Source organism: Acipenser ruthenus, chromosome 7 (genome assembly GCF_902713425.1).
Source record: "Acipenser ruthenus chromosome 7, fAciRut3.2 maternal haplotype, whole genome shotgun sequence".
In the NCBI taxonomy this organism is placed as follows: Eukaryota; Metazoa; Chordata; class Actinopteri; order Acipenseriformes; family Acipenseridae; genus Acipenser; species Acipenser ruthenus.
The window spans coordinates 19407839-19423172 of record NC_081195.1 but is presented as its reverse complement, the minus strand read 5'-3'; the positions used below and the strand labels follow the sequence as shown (position 1 = coordinate 19423172).

Genomic DNA, 15334 nt, shown 5'->3' with positions numbered 1-15334 from the left:
TCATTCACGTGAAGGTAAAACCACATATGTCCACTAATTTTAGTTTTAGTTAAACTCAAAATGCCATAATGGCATCAACGTAACTAAAACATTGATACACCTGCAGTGACTTGCTGTACAGATTAAAAATGTGATTTATTCAAAAACTACTTTACATAGTCAATTTCTTAAATCGTGCCAACCAATCTGACTGACACATGATTTATAAAAACTTGATGTTTGGTTGCTGCGATCCTAAAGAAAGAACCGTTTCAGGAATATCAAACTTAATTGTATTAAGTTTGTATTAAAAAAATAAAAAATAAATAAAAATTGAAAAAACACTGGACCAAATTTGCCGAGCCCGAGGATCGACACTTTCTCTGTAATGTTTGAATGTTAGCTCACCCTGCAGACCTACCTAACTTTTAAAATGTTATACTAAATCTAAACGTGTTAAAAAAATAATAATAATAGTAAAAAGTTGTGTTCCTTACTATCATCTGACATTTGTTTACACGCATTTAAAACAAATACAAGTATGCATAGCATCGTGATTTGTACTGTTGTGCCGTTGAGTTGTATTACCCATGTGGGTAATTTAACAGAAACGTGTAGCTCTACAAATCGATTTGAAAATTCAGCATAGGGTACAAGCACAGAAGGTTTGTAGACTTTTTTTTTTTTTTTTAATTGCCTGGGTCATAGCAGCTAATTTCCACATTCTCGCAGTAACCCTAATTAATCATTTAGGCATCTTTATGGCCCTTGCAAGTGTTTTGAAAGTAATGGTTTTTGAGGTCGTGCTGCATGACACGCCGTGTAGCTCTGGAGATGTCCTGTGTACGCGCACCTGTTTCTGTAGGGAAGAGAATAATATCAATTTATTTTTAATACAGTGTGGTATGACGCAGTAGTATTGCCTAATACATTTTTACAGAAAAAAGAGAAAGTGGTAAAGGATAGCTGGTCCGTAAATATTTGAATAAGACCGGGGGTATAAAACTACCAATCGCATTTCACTTTCGAGTAGCCCTGCTCGTGCCTCTCAGAGTACCCAACGATAACCTGTGTTCAGTCCTAATTTTATGAGTTGAGTGTGTATAGTGCCAGCAGGATTGGTTGATGCTGAAGACTGACTGACAGAGAATAGAAACGCCCAGAGAGAGAGAGAGAGATGCCTGCTGCAGATTCAACGGCGTGCTCATTAATCACTGCAGCCTGGGGGCACAGCGCAGAAACACATTCTGGCCAAAATAACAAGCACAAAAAATATTTGATCGGAGCTAGATGTACATACACAAGCTAATCGAAACTGTTTACACTTCCAATCTCTCTTCCTTTTTTAACCGGGAGGGTTGCACTGCTTTTCTGACAGCAATGTGCTGTAGTGGACTCACTGTGAGGACTTTATGGACAGTGACATTAGCAGAAATATTGCTAGTTGTGATATTAGCAGCTCGCTGGAGTGAGGCTCTGGATTATGATTATAACACTACTCGTAGTTTCGAATACTTGATGGACCCGGAGAACCCCGAAGACATCTATAAGTATAAGGACCCGTGCAAAGCCGGTAAGAGCATGCAAAATGTTCATCAATTACTGTCTGGTGATGATTTGAGTTTCACCGCTTTCTGTGCATTTTCTTTCTGGTCAACAATCAGCCACAGCCTTGCGCGATATTTGCATTCAAATGCAAATGAAGTACAAACACGTTGTGTTTTATTTTTTTTTTATTGTGGAAGGTTGTTATTGAAACTTTTTTTTTTTTAGTGCTGAACATATAACGTACGAATTACAACAGGCTTGCTTTTATGCTGAAGTTACAAGTATTTAGTCAACGGTGAAATAAACGAGCCTGGATAAACGGAACATTTGTTTTATACTTTTCTACACGCTGCTTCACGAATGCCCTTTGCAAACTGTTCGCAGTGTTTGTTGGACGGCGATAAACCTTTATTACAGGTAGAGGTGTCTCCAGGTGGTGTTGCCAGGCTCCTTCTGAATGTGCTATTGCAATCTGTCAGCGGCGAATTGGATACCATCCAGCATTTTTGTTTTTTGTTTTTGTATTATTTTGATACAGTGTTACAATACCGTTATCATTTGCTCTGTAGTATGCAGATACAATACACAATTGCACTTAATTGTACGTTTTCTCATATTGCTCATTATAAAGGAAAAATGACGTGCATATATACTTATTCGCTTGTTCAGCAGTTGGTCGACAGTTTTCGCATTATGAAACTTGCTAGCTAGTACTACTAAATTCCCATTGACGTAATACTATTTCATCTATACCACAGAACACAGAGGGAATAAATAAATACTACAGCTTACATAGGTTGTATGTACATCATCAACATTTTCATTTTTGGAGGGAAACGGTACAGTATTTAAATGAAATACAATGAACTGTAAAACACAGTTTTCCTTGTTTCTAGACTCAATGCTAAAAGGCTTGCAGTTAAATCATTCATTACCGTAAACAGTGTACTGTAGTTCAGCATCTTTCCATTTTAATTCATTCTTAAATATAAAAATGTGAAGTTGAGGGGGGAAGGTACAACACTTTGTATTCTACATACCATGCAAATCATTTTCCTTGTCTTATATTGTCCAGATAAGAAGCATGAAGGCTTTGTATGTGGGAGAGAAGGTTTTGATTGGTGCTTGTTTGGGAATGTTTTTTAACACTTTGTGGTCTATATTTTGAAACTGCTTGAATTGTGTTAAAACTGTGTCTTAATGTTCTCAAATGTCATTTATGTGCACCTGCAACTGCACCTTCACCGTGGTACATCAGAATTCGACCATTCACAATTACTGCACAATCTCCTGATGTGCGATTAGTCAACTACCAGTTTCTTAGGTGGGCTGTCAATTTACTATTTGTGAACTATTGTCTGCTAGTGTTAGGTTGGACTAAATTAATGTGATGCTGCACACTAGTTTTCAAGAATGTACGATTACATTTTCTGTTAGCCATGTATGATTCCAACTCTGTGTTATCCAGCTGGTCAGAATAGCTACAGTGCCTATAGAAAGTCTATACCGCCTTTCAAAATTGTCACCTTTTGTTGCCTTATAGCCTGGAATTAAAATGCATTAAAATAGTTTTATTTAGTTATCTACACATCCTACCCCACAACTTCCAAGTGAAAAAAATATCCTAGATATTTGTAGAAAATTAATTAAAAATAAAAACTGAAATAGCCTGGTTGCATAAGTGTCCACCCGCCTTCTAATAGCAATCCTAAATTAGCTCAGGTGTAAACAATCGCCTTCAAAATCACACACCAAGTTAAGTGGCCTCCACCTGTGTTAAATTGTAGTGATTCACATGATTTCAGGATAAATTCAGCAGTTCCTGTAGGTTCCCTCTGGGTAGTGCATTTCAAAGCAAAGACTCAACCATGAGCACCAAGGCGCTTTTAAAAGAACTCCGGGACAAAGTTGTTGAAAGGCACAGATCAGGTATAAAAAAATATCAAAGGCCTTGAATATCCCTTGGAGCACGGTCAAGACGATTATTAAGAAGTGGAAGGTGTATGGCACCACCAAGACCCTGCCTAAATCAGGCCGTCCCTCCAAACTGGATGACCGAGCAAGAAGGAGACAGATCAGAGAGGCTACCAAGAGGCCAATGGCAACTTTGCAAGAGCTACAGGCTTTTATGGCCAAGACTGGTCAAAGTGTACATGTGACAACAATATCCCAAGCACTCCACAAATCTGGCCTGTACGGTAGGGTGGCAAGAAGGTAGCCATTACTCAAGAAAGCCTACCTTGAATCCTGTTTGAAGTATGCAAACAAACACTCAGGAGACTCTGTAGCCATGTGGCAAAAAGTTTTGTGGTCTGACAAAACTAAAATGGAACTTTTTGGCTTAAATGCAAAGTGTTATGTTTGGTGCAAACTCAACACAGCGCATCACCCAAAGAGCACCATCCCTACTGTGAAGCATGGTGGTGGCAGCATCATGTTATGGGGATGTTTCTCATCGGCAGGGACTGGGGCACTTGTCAGGATAGAAGGGAAAATGAATGGAGCAAAGTACAGAGAAGTCCTTGAGGAAAACCTGCTGCCCTCTGCAAGAAAGCTGAAACTGGGACGGAGGTTCACCTTTCAGCATGACAATGACCCAAAGCACACAGCCAAAGCTACACTGGAGTGGCTAAAGAACAAAAAGGTAAATGTCCTTGAGTGGCCCAGTCAGAGCCCCGACCTAAATCCAATCAAATTTGTGGCATGACTTGAAGATTGCTGTCCATCAACGCTCCCCAAGGAACTTGACAGAGCTTGAACAGTTTTGTAAAGAAGAATGGTCAAATATTGCCAAATCTAGGTGTGCAAAGTTGGTAGAGACCTATCCCAACGGACTCACAGTAATTGCTGCCAAAGGTGCTTCCACCAAGTATTAACTCAGGGGGGTGGGGACTTATCCAATTATGATCTTTCAGTTTTGTATTTTTAATATATAATTTTTTTCTCAATAAAACCTTTTTTCCCCTTAACAGTATGGATTATCGTGTGTAGATAAGTGGAAAAAAATCCTCATTTAAATGCATGAAACTGAGGCACTTACACAACAAAATGTGAAAAAAGTTCAAGGGGGTGTAGACTTTCTATAGGCACTGTATATTTAAATGTTGTTAATATTTCCCTTTTACAGTGTTTCTGTACTTCATTGTGTTCATGAAATATACAGCGGTATTTGCTACACTCGGACCAGCACCATAATATAAGAGCCCATATTTGTGCAAATCAATCATAACTGTGACCCGCGTCTCTCTTTTCACAAACAGTGACTGACTGGTGTGCCGGTGGTTTTGTGATGGGCTTCAGAACTGGGCTTCAGAACTTGAAATGACCAGTAGGTCCCAGAATTTGCACAATCAGCTCTATGATAAATCTACTTGGAACTAATCCCTCTTAACGCAGCATGAATAAGTCAAACTCCTTTCTTGTGATCATTTAAATAATATACTTCATTGAAGATAAAGGTTCTGAAACCCAGGTCTGGGTGCAGGGCAAGTGCAAGTTTCAAGCCCTAATTACTGATTTTTTTGGGTCCTTTTTTAAAAAATGTTTTAAGTAGTTATTTGGAAACAGTCGCCTTCTTTTACAGATTCATTTATTCATCCAAGGTATAGCCGACTATATAACAGTATTCTGTTCTCATTACAATGATCGTTGAGAGTCGGTTGAGTATTCAGGAGATTTTATTTAAGTAGCTAATCAGCCTTGTTCCCCTAGTTAACAAAAGACCCGTCCCAGCTTGTCTTAACAATAAGCCTTATGCTATTCATTCCTTCAGATACTGTGTTGCACACGGAAAGACTTGGCCACAGTCAGAGTCACATTCTAAAAGAAACCAAAGGAACAGAAAGGTTCTTTCTTGGCCTTGCCATTGTGCAAGTCATATACTTCCTCTAATCCTGCAGGTACTCTGCATCACATGCTGTTCAATTGAACTGTGATGAGAGGTTTTTAATATAATCCCACTCAAGGTTAGAACTAAGATAAAACTGTTGACAGTTTTGGACTAATGACTCTGCAAATACTCTCAGTTTACATGAGCTCTGCATCCAGGCCTGCTGTGTGGGTGTTTGAGGGGGTTTGCAAATGAAATAGCACACTTTCTGTGTCTTAGGTTTGAGCAGTGGCTATTTTCAGTTAAGATAAGCTTTGATTAGTGGATGTGTCTGACTTCAGTTTTAGTGTCATGTATCATGCAGTGGCACACACTTGCAGTGCCTGTTTAGCTAACCACTGAGGGACTGTAAGTGGAGTGGTTGTATACTTGTCTTAGGGCAGTGACTGACTGCAGCGCCTAGCCATCTTGGCAGTCTATAGCCTTAACCCCAGTCTTGTCTGTAGCTGTCTTCAGTGTTTAGGTTTAGTGCACAGCAATGTCACTTTATCCGGTGACTGTGAGATCGATTTCTGGCTGGCACTACATCACAGCAGTGCAGAATTAAAGTCTCAAGATAATATTTTAACAAAGAGTCTATTGAAATCAGTTACAGCAGCACCTTTTTTTATTAAAGCAATATAGGTTGATTTTAAAAGTGTTGTATTTATTAATTTTTTTATTTAGTGTACCCAATCAGCAATACAGTATGTTTAAAAATGTACTGCTGTGACATGGATAACACGCGGCACAGCAAAGTTAATGTAATGTGCTTCTTGTGAACCTTGCAGGGTGTTCGCCATTAAAATGTATGTATTAATCCAATGCAGTTGGATGTTGTCTGTCATTACATTGTAATAATAAAAATGTGTTATAGGAATACAATATGCCAAACTGTACATAATTAGTAACAGAATGGTTATAGAACTAGACAGAAAAGTTGATGTCAGCGTTCACCGCTGATTACCGTTTATCCATTTCTTGCCCAACAGGGAGTGGATTGCCTGTATTAATTTAAGCCAAAAGATACACCATTCATCGATCCTCTTAATCCTAAAAAACTTTTAAAAGATATAGGCTAGCATTAAATGCAGGCCTATGGGCTCTATGTACTAATATTATTTGCGTGTTGGTAAATACGCAGCCTCCGTCCTTTGTAGAATTTTTGGAAGCGATGTACTAAACAGTAATATCACTGCAAGTTTACGACCAGCATAAATCACTGCTCATTATACAGGAGATATCGGAATTTGCATCTCATTAGAAATGAGACACCGAAAATCAAGATTTAGAACTTCCTTCTGGCAAAGATAAATGAGTGGTATAGTGAACAGAAAGAAGTAGTAGGCAAATAAAGTAGGATCGAGCTCTGGCTTCTGCAAACTCCAACCCTGATGCAACTGTGGCTCCGGCCAAAAAGAAAAGGAAAACAAATTTCCACAAAGACGACATTTTCCTGTTAGTTAGTGAAATGGGAAAAAAACAACAAATATTATTTAACACTTTGCAGGGCCAAAAAACATTAAGAAAAGAAACATGGAAAGAAATAACTAACACAATGAATTCACTGGGACACTGTAAGCGACAGACACTTGACATTAAAAAAATGGCATGACCTGAGAGGTTTACAAAAAAGTAAGCAGCAGAAAATAAAAAACAAACAGGACAAACTGAATGTGATGCGTTTAATGAACAGCTAGTTGAATCTACGCCAGTGAGAGGCATGCGTAAAATTACAGGCACAAACCGAAGTCGTAAATTAGGAAAAAAAGATAATACATCAAACGTAAGTGTGAAACTTCGATATTATAATGAGATTCGTATATTTGCATTCGAAAGTAGTTTGAAACGAACAGTTGTAACTAAACTACTGCAGCAGGGATGAAACTAAGTTACGGGAGTGAAAATGACTTTAATACATCGTGGGTAGGTCTACGAAGTCACAAAAACCTACGAAAAGTCAAGATACGAAAGACAAATCAATGATAAATAGAGCCCTATGTCTTTGATGTAGACTGTGTTTCAATCTGTAAAACATTTACAAAACAGAAGACAATGCAATATATCAAAGTCTGCTGCATGTGTAACTATAAAGTTTAAAGTACATCTCTGGTCCAAAAATAGGTTTTCTCTGAAAACCATTCAATTTTTTATGTTGGACAGGAATGTGTAGTTTTTGATGGAAGGCATATGAATGAACTGCCAAAGGCTATTATTATTATTATTATTATTATTATTATTATTATTAAAAGTTGTCTGCTTGACAGAGGTATGCAAATGTGAACGTCTGTTAAGCTATACCCCATATATTTATTGACCAGCTGGATAATGATAACCTGTAACCTGCGAGGGACAAACTGTAATTAAATCCTTCAATGCCTATTATTATCAAACATAATTTCATACCTCTTGTTTCTGCTGCAGTTATCCAACTGCACACAGGAACGTGCTCTAGGTTGCACATATTTTAGTTCGCAAAAATGTGCTTATTATGTTCTTTTGTCCGAACAATAGGCAAAGCCAACTGCCAATCTCATGGTGTTTCGAGTGTGAAACAAACGTGAGAGGAATGCTCAGGACACTGTGGGGAAAAGTCAGCCACTGATCTAAAAACTCAGGACCCAATTTCTTTATAACTGCATGTAAGGATACCTTATCATATAATTTAAAATATCAACCTATTGTTTTGCATACAGAGAAATGTCACTTGACATCAGCCTACTGTATAACAGATTTTCACTTTCAAGATGACATAAGGATTGATCGTAGCCTGATTGTTTAAAATGTCAATTTTTTCGGCTAATTGTTAAGCATTTGAAAATCAAGTAGACCCATTTAACTATTCGTAGCACTATTAAACCGTAGCAGAGCAGTGTGTGGTAGGGCAGAGAGTAAATAAAGTGGGTGTTTGTATGTGTTTTGGTGGTGGTTGGCAGGGATGGGGTTAATTCCTGTCCCTGCCAAATACATGTGAGAATGTGGCTGTTCTCAAATGGGATAACTGGGGCTAATTGGGAACAGCCACATGCTATAAAAAGAGAACCAGAAACTCTATTAGGAGAGACTACCAGGGAGCTGGAAATGGAGAAAGTACATTGTTTGAAACTTATACTTGAATAAGTGTTCGCTTTTTGTGACCGGTAAACAGCTTAGCTGTCTGGTGATAGTTTAGAACTAAAGAGTTTATTTAAGCACTCCTGGAAGGAGTAAGGTTTTTGTTTTGTTTTGTTTGTTTTGATTTAGTAAAAGTGTGCAGAAAAGCGCTGAACTGCAGTTTCTGTGTCTGGGTCCATTATTCAAAGTGTGCAGATCAGCCTTAACGGGGATGCTCTACCACAAGTGGGAGTTTAAGCCGGCTTGTCATTGTTAGATTCCTCCTGAATATCAGTATTTATTTTATGTCTCAGTCTCTTTTAAATATAGTCCTTTATAAATATTTAAAAACAAATGCATAAATCAAATCACTATTACTGTAGTGTGTGTTTTTTTTTTTTTTTAAACAATTATTTTTTATTCATTTTCCAATTTACTCCCAATTATAATGTCCAATTATTATTCAACCTGGCTCATCGCTGCAACCCCCAGACTAACTCGGGAGAGACGAAGACGAGCACTCGTGTACTCTGAAATGCTTTTTTTCGCTCTGCAAGCCTGCTGTGCAACCATATTCAGAACTTACAGAGTTGGAGGACCGTGCAGGTCTGAATTGCATACAGCTGCTACAGGGGTCGCTGGTGTGCGGTGAGCCAAGGACTCCCCAGGAGCCCACTGTAGTTGGTGGTCCAGTGGTTAAAGTAAAGGGCTTACTACCAGGAGGTTCCCCGTTCAAACCCCAGCTCAGCCAGCGACTCACTGTGTGTGACCCTGAGCAAGTCACTTGACCTCCTTGTGCACCATCCTTCAGATGAGACATAAAACCAAGGTACTATTGTAAGTGACTCTGCAGCAGCAGTTGTGATGCATAGTCCACCCCCTAGTCTCCGTAAGTCGCTTTGGACTGGTTTGGCCTTCAAGTCAGGCTCATTATTGCCAAAAAACGGTCCATTACAGTATTTCTGAAAATGACCTTTTATTATTGCTGAATTCTAACTGGAAAGTGTTAATGGTTTTGCTTTTTTAGGTTCACACTTTAAAATATGAGAACCACAAAAACAAACGACTAACCATCAGAAAGGTGGCTCCTTGCTTATGCAGTAATTGAGGGGGTATAATTATATTTGGACAGAAGATGTCCAGTCCCAAGCATAATAGTTGTTGATTTGTCTGGTCATGAGTAAAAGGATAATCTCTGAAAGGTCATTATATTTTCACTGTGATTTATTTCATGATAGGAAAAGCTTGTTCTGGTTGTGTAAGGCGCCCACTGTGCTGCCCCAGAGGAGAGATTCTCCCTTGAACAACTGCATTAATGACCATGCAGAGCTGCACAGTCCTGACCAAGCACTGGGGAAGCTAATTGCCTGCTTTTTCCCCGGCTTATTGTTTTACAATGACTTTAAACTAAAGGCCAAAGGGATAGCTAGAATGCCAGCTGTTTAGCTTCCAATTAAAAAAACAGAGACTATAAAGAGAAACCTGCACAGCCTTGAGTTTCCAAACAAGGTTACCAAGTTCCCTTTAATCAATGATCCTCCTATGGACTACTGCACATGTAATGGCTGGTGTTAAGAGGCTAAAGCTAAATGTAAGGTACAAAATTAGGAAGTTTTTATGTGAGTGTTGTAAAAATTCCTGGGATGGTTGCTTTAACGGTCTCTCAAATGCCTTCCCCAGTGAGGAAGTTAAATTATTCCACTTTCCTCTAGCTTTTGGCCTCCCCGTGGAAAATAAATCATCAATGGGGATTTTAGACAACCTTACCACTTTTTGCAGGGCAGATTTTCTATTTTGCTGAAAGCTGGACGACTAATTTGCCATTAAAGAAAGTCGCGCCGTGGTTCACCTGGTAAAAGCATGGTGGCTTGGTGGAAAACCAGCAGGGACTGTTTCTGCTCATCTCACTACAGTGAACCAGGCAGGTGCCCAGTGAGCTCAAGCGGACACCTGCAGGGCTGGCTTTCATCCTCCAGAGGCCAGTAGCTCACCGACATGCACTCTTGAAGACATTCCGCTCCTCTAAGTTCTTCAGTAGTGGGGAGTTACTGTGGTGCTGGAGCGTAATTGGACATTCTAAATTTATAAAACAAGAAAAAATGTAAAAAGCCTTGACACACAATAAGGCTTGCATGCAGAGTTACTGTAAATAAAGCAAATTCAATGATAAATTAAATCTTGCATGAGTGTTTTTAGTCATCTAGTTGAAGTTTGAACTTGCATGCAAAAATAGTTCTGTCCTCATTTGGTTTGGCAAATGGTCTACAAATGAATGGTCTTTCAACTAACTTATTCTGAACATTTTTCTGGCTGTTTTAAAAACATGTCCTAATTTTCATTAGGTCATTTCATGACAATTTAATTAATTCTTGCCATTCAAGGTCATGCGATAAACGAAGTGAATTAGAGTAATATTTATTATACTTGATTTTAATGCACCATTGATGATCTCTGCACTACATTTCCTCGGGGGGGGGGGGGGGGGGATATTGAATTAGGCCCTAGGCATGTGTACTGTCTTGCATTTCATAGATCAGCACTATATTTGTCTAAATTAGACTTAAAGGTGGGGTACAATGACATAAAGTCATTGTTGAGTGCAGCTAAACTTTCAGTACATGTCCTGAAAGTTTAATTCACATTCATTACTTACAAAAGTGGAACAAAAGGCAAATTTCTGGTTAGGCCGTTCTCAAAAACCTTCGAGACCTCTACCCAGAAGAGCGCGCGTGCGTGACGTCAGACCAGGACATTCACTGTTGTAAACAAATGCAGTAGATGGAGGACAGAAGTGAAAGCGATGTTACTGGTTTGGATGTTTAAGCATCTTAAATCAAACAGATCAGAAATGTTGGTCTTGTGCTTCATTTATATTGGCTTCACAACAGCTTGTTTATATTTGCACTTAATTCTCTCTCTTCCGTGGTTTATTGTAGTCTGTTGATGGTAGACTAACACATGACAGGGTTTTTTTGTGTCAGAGTTTCAGGTTTTTTAATTTGATTTGTTTCTTGGCAGTATTTTCACGCCTGTTTTTAGTGAAAAGCTTGTGCCAAGCATCCTTATTCAGATGTTGAATTTATTTTGAAGAATATCGCTTGATTGTTGCATCTATGCATCCCTGCTGTAGCGCGTTACCGGAATTTAGTTATTAGTCAAACAAGAGGTTAAATTATCAATTGTATGTTTCGACTACGCCACCCTCAATAAAAGGTGAGGGACCTCTACTTATCTCCCGTACAGGTATTTAACTGTGCAGAACATCAGTGACTGATAGGAAGTATACAAAACAACAGGAGGCAGATTGCAAAAAAATTGAGTGTTTATTGTTCAGGTTCACAGTAAAATCAAGACATAGACCCTGAAGTATTCTGAAAGTTTCCATTATTATTACATTTTTTTATAATAAGATGTTCAATAGTGATAGTGTGGCACTAGCCACACAAGTGTTTAAATAAACACTCCCTTTAGTTAAAATGCCTGGCCAGGTAACTTCTTAATCATTGTATCTATTAATTAAGGATTCCCCTTTAAGAAGGCTGAACTCCCATGAGCCTTGGTTCTTTTTTAAACAGGTAGAGGGGGAAGGGAGGCTGTTGAGTGTTGAGTGTTCTGTGTTCTGTGTTCTGTGTTCTGTGTTCTGTGTTCTGTGTTCTGTGTTCTGTGTTCTGTGTTCTGTGTTCTGTGTTCTGTGTTCCTCCATTCCTCCATTTTGTGTATGGCGGTGTGGTTTGTGTGCAGGTACTGAATGGGTTCCAGTTTGCTTTCAGGATTTTATTTACAAGAAAATTATATTAAATAATAACTATACTACCTTGGAGCATCTCTTGGACAACGTGTTGCTGTTGGACTGCCACTTGAACTACACAATAAGCATCAACAAACAAACAAACAAACAGTCGGGTGAGATCATTCTGGGTTTTTTTTCCATTTGTTCTTCCTGCTGGACTGTTTTTTTGTTTTTGGATTTGTTTATTTTTTGCTCGGTTGGATTACTTTGGATTATTTTTTGGACTTGATTTGTTCGGGACATTGTTTTGCATGAGTGATATGTGTGAGATAACTTTTGTTATATATATATATAACTTATGCATTTATAAGTGTTTTTTTTTTTTTTTTTTACCATATTAGTAATTGGCTATTTCAGATCTTTATTTCCTTGCCTGACTTTAAAATTGTTTGTTGCCTTACCCTCTACTACTTGTGTGCTTGTCTTAAATCGTTTGCGATTCACTTGTGTATAGTTTACTGGTGTGTGTGGTATTAAATTTGTTAATTGAGGACCCTCGTTTTTTTTTGTTTTATTCGCTGTCGGCTGAAGCTTTTAGTTTCAAACCGTTACAATAGGATTTACTTGAGGTAACACCAGACTTTACAAGTAGAATATGCTGCTGTCCTGCAGGTACCATCCGGATAAATGGATGGTATTTCTGCACTGTGACAGAAATATAATGAATCTTGGTTGTAAATCTCTCTCCCGACCTGTGAGGGCACTAAGCAGCGAGGACAGAGTTCTTTGGACTGGCTGGCCTGACAGTTCTTTCCCCGGGTCGGGAAGTCGGTCAGTCTGGAAGAAGGCAAGACTCTGTTGCAAGAACGTATTGCCCCGGAAGGAAAACAATGTAGCAGCCACAGACTGTAAAGGCAGCTGCATTCGTTTACTAAGGGGTCATGCGTGACAGCATATAAGGGGGACGGAGAATCGTAATTGGTTCCTTTGCTTGGTTTTGTGAGTAGAACTGAGAAGGACGGTAAAATAATATGGGGACTGTAAACTTGAGTGTTATGTTTTGTTTGTTTGTAATCATCTTGTCTTGTACATTATTAAACGGCTAAAACACGTTTCCAGAGCTGTCGCCAAGGGCCAGCACTGAATCGGAACATCACTTCGCCACTGTCACTAAATTAACTTGTATCACCCACCACGAGCACTACTGCATGCACCCAGGACTGGCGACCGTGTTAGTGGGACAGATATTTATGTTTATAATTTACGACTGCAACCCTGTTGTTATATACTCTGTGCACTACACATTGTTGTGTATTGCCAGGGATTTATTATTTAGTCACCAGACCTGGATATGAATAAAAACAATTTCCGAACTGGATTCTAACTCTCTGTGTTTCATTACTGCACTGCATCTCCCCTGCATGTACCACGTACCACTTTGCCACAAGCACCCATCTTCAACATCACTAAATTAATAAAGCTGTCTTTGGTAAAGTGGGTGCTGCAGATGCAGCTGCTGTTGGGCTTAGCATCCCAATCCCTGGTCCTCCTCACGAACTTCACCCATTGCCGACATCGTACCGGCTCTTTAGGAAACTCGTGGAGAGATACCAATGGCTCTGCTGTGTTGGAGCAACCATCTTCTTTAAAAACTGCCTTGGTGAAACCTTTACTCAAGAAATCGAATCTGGATAGCTCAGTTCTAAGTAATTTTAGACCTATTTCAAACCTTCCTTTTTTAGCTAAGGTACTTGAAAAGCTAGTTTTTAAACAAATTAATAGTTTCCTTGATAATAATAACAACATCTTTGAGAAATTTCAATCGGGATTTCGCTCTAACCATAGCACTGAGACTGCGTTGGTGAAAGTGGTGAATGATCTACGTATGAGTGCAGACTCAAATTGTTTATCTGTACTGATCCTTTTAGACCTGGTTGTGCTGGTTTTGATACCGTGGATCATGAGATTTTAATTCATCGTCTTAGAGAATGGGTGGGCCTTTCTGGTACTGTTCTAAATTGGTTCAAACCATATTTATCGAATAGACAATATTTTATTGCCTTAGAAGAATCTACATCTGGATTAGCCAATTTTACATGTGGTGTGCCGCAGGGCTCCATTCGTGGTGCCATGTTATTCTCTTTATACATGATTCCACTTGGGGTGAATTTTCACAGCTATGCAGAGGATACACAGATTTATATTAAACCAGGTGACATAACAGCTATCAATGTCTTATTCAAGTGTCTTGCTGATATTAGAAGCTGGATATCTCAACATTTTTTTACAGTTAAATCAGCATAAGACAGAAGTCCTACTTTTAGGCTCTAAGCAACAGATGGCGTCGACAAACATTGATTTAGGTTTGTTAAACTCAAATATAAAATTCTGAACTTTATTACGAGAGTCTCTTTCTATCATTTGAGGAATATTGCTAAAGTTAGACCTTTTCTGTCGTTAGATGATGCTGAGAAATTAGTAAATGTTTTTATTTTTTCTAGATTACTGTAGCGCTTTATTTTCTGGACTTACATGCCATGCTCTATCACGCCTGCAGCTTGTGCAAAATGTTAGAATGCTAAGGAGAACAAAAAAGGGCTCACATTACTCCTGTTTTGGCATCATTGCATTGGCTTCCTGTGCGTTATAGGATTGATTTTAAAGTTTTATTTAAAGCATTGAATGGATCATCTCCAGACTACTTGAATGACATGCTAATTCCATACCAGCTGGAACGCATTCTTAGATCTGCTGATGCTGGCCTCCTGCTGTGTATTCCGAGGGTGAATCGTAAAAGGATGGGAGAGTCTGCTTTTTGTTTTAATGCTCCCACACTCTGGAACTCTATACCGTCTTTTATTAGAGATTCACCCTCAATTGTTATTTTTAAATCTCAATTAAAAACCTATTTTTATAATATAGCTTTTTCTTAATATTAATGTTTTAGTTTTAGTTTTGTTGTTACTTCTGCTTTTAATAATTGTACTGTTTTTATTTGTGTTTTATTCTGCTTGTAAAGCGCTTGAGCTGTATTGCACATTAATTGCGCTATATAAATAAAGATTTATTATCATTATATATTACACACCTATTTACCATGGTATCTCTCCCCTGGG

General features: G+C 38.6%; 1 protein-coding gene across 1 annotated transcript in view; it reads left to right on the top strand.

Moving 5' to 3' along the window:
* The first annotated feature begins 952 nt into the window (after positions 1 to 952).
* Positions 953 to 15334, top strand: part of LOC117415906 (tolloid-like protein 2) — a 112069-nt gene continuing 97687 nt past the window's right edge. Inside the window, exon 1 of the mRNA XM_034026822.3 lies at positions 953 to 1552. Within this exon, the coding sequence (XP_033882713.2) occupies positions 1270 to 1552 (283 nt within the window). The 5' untranslated portion in view covers positions 953 to 1269. The remainder of the gene's footprint in view (positions 1553 to 15334) is intronic.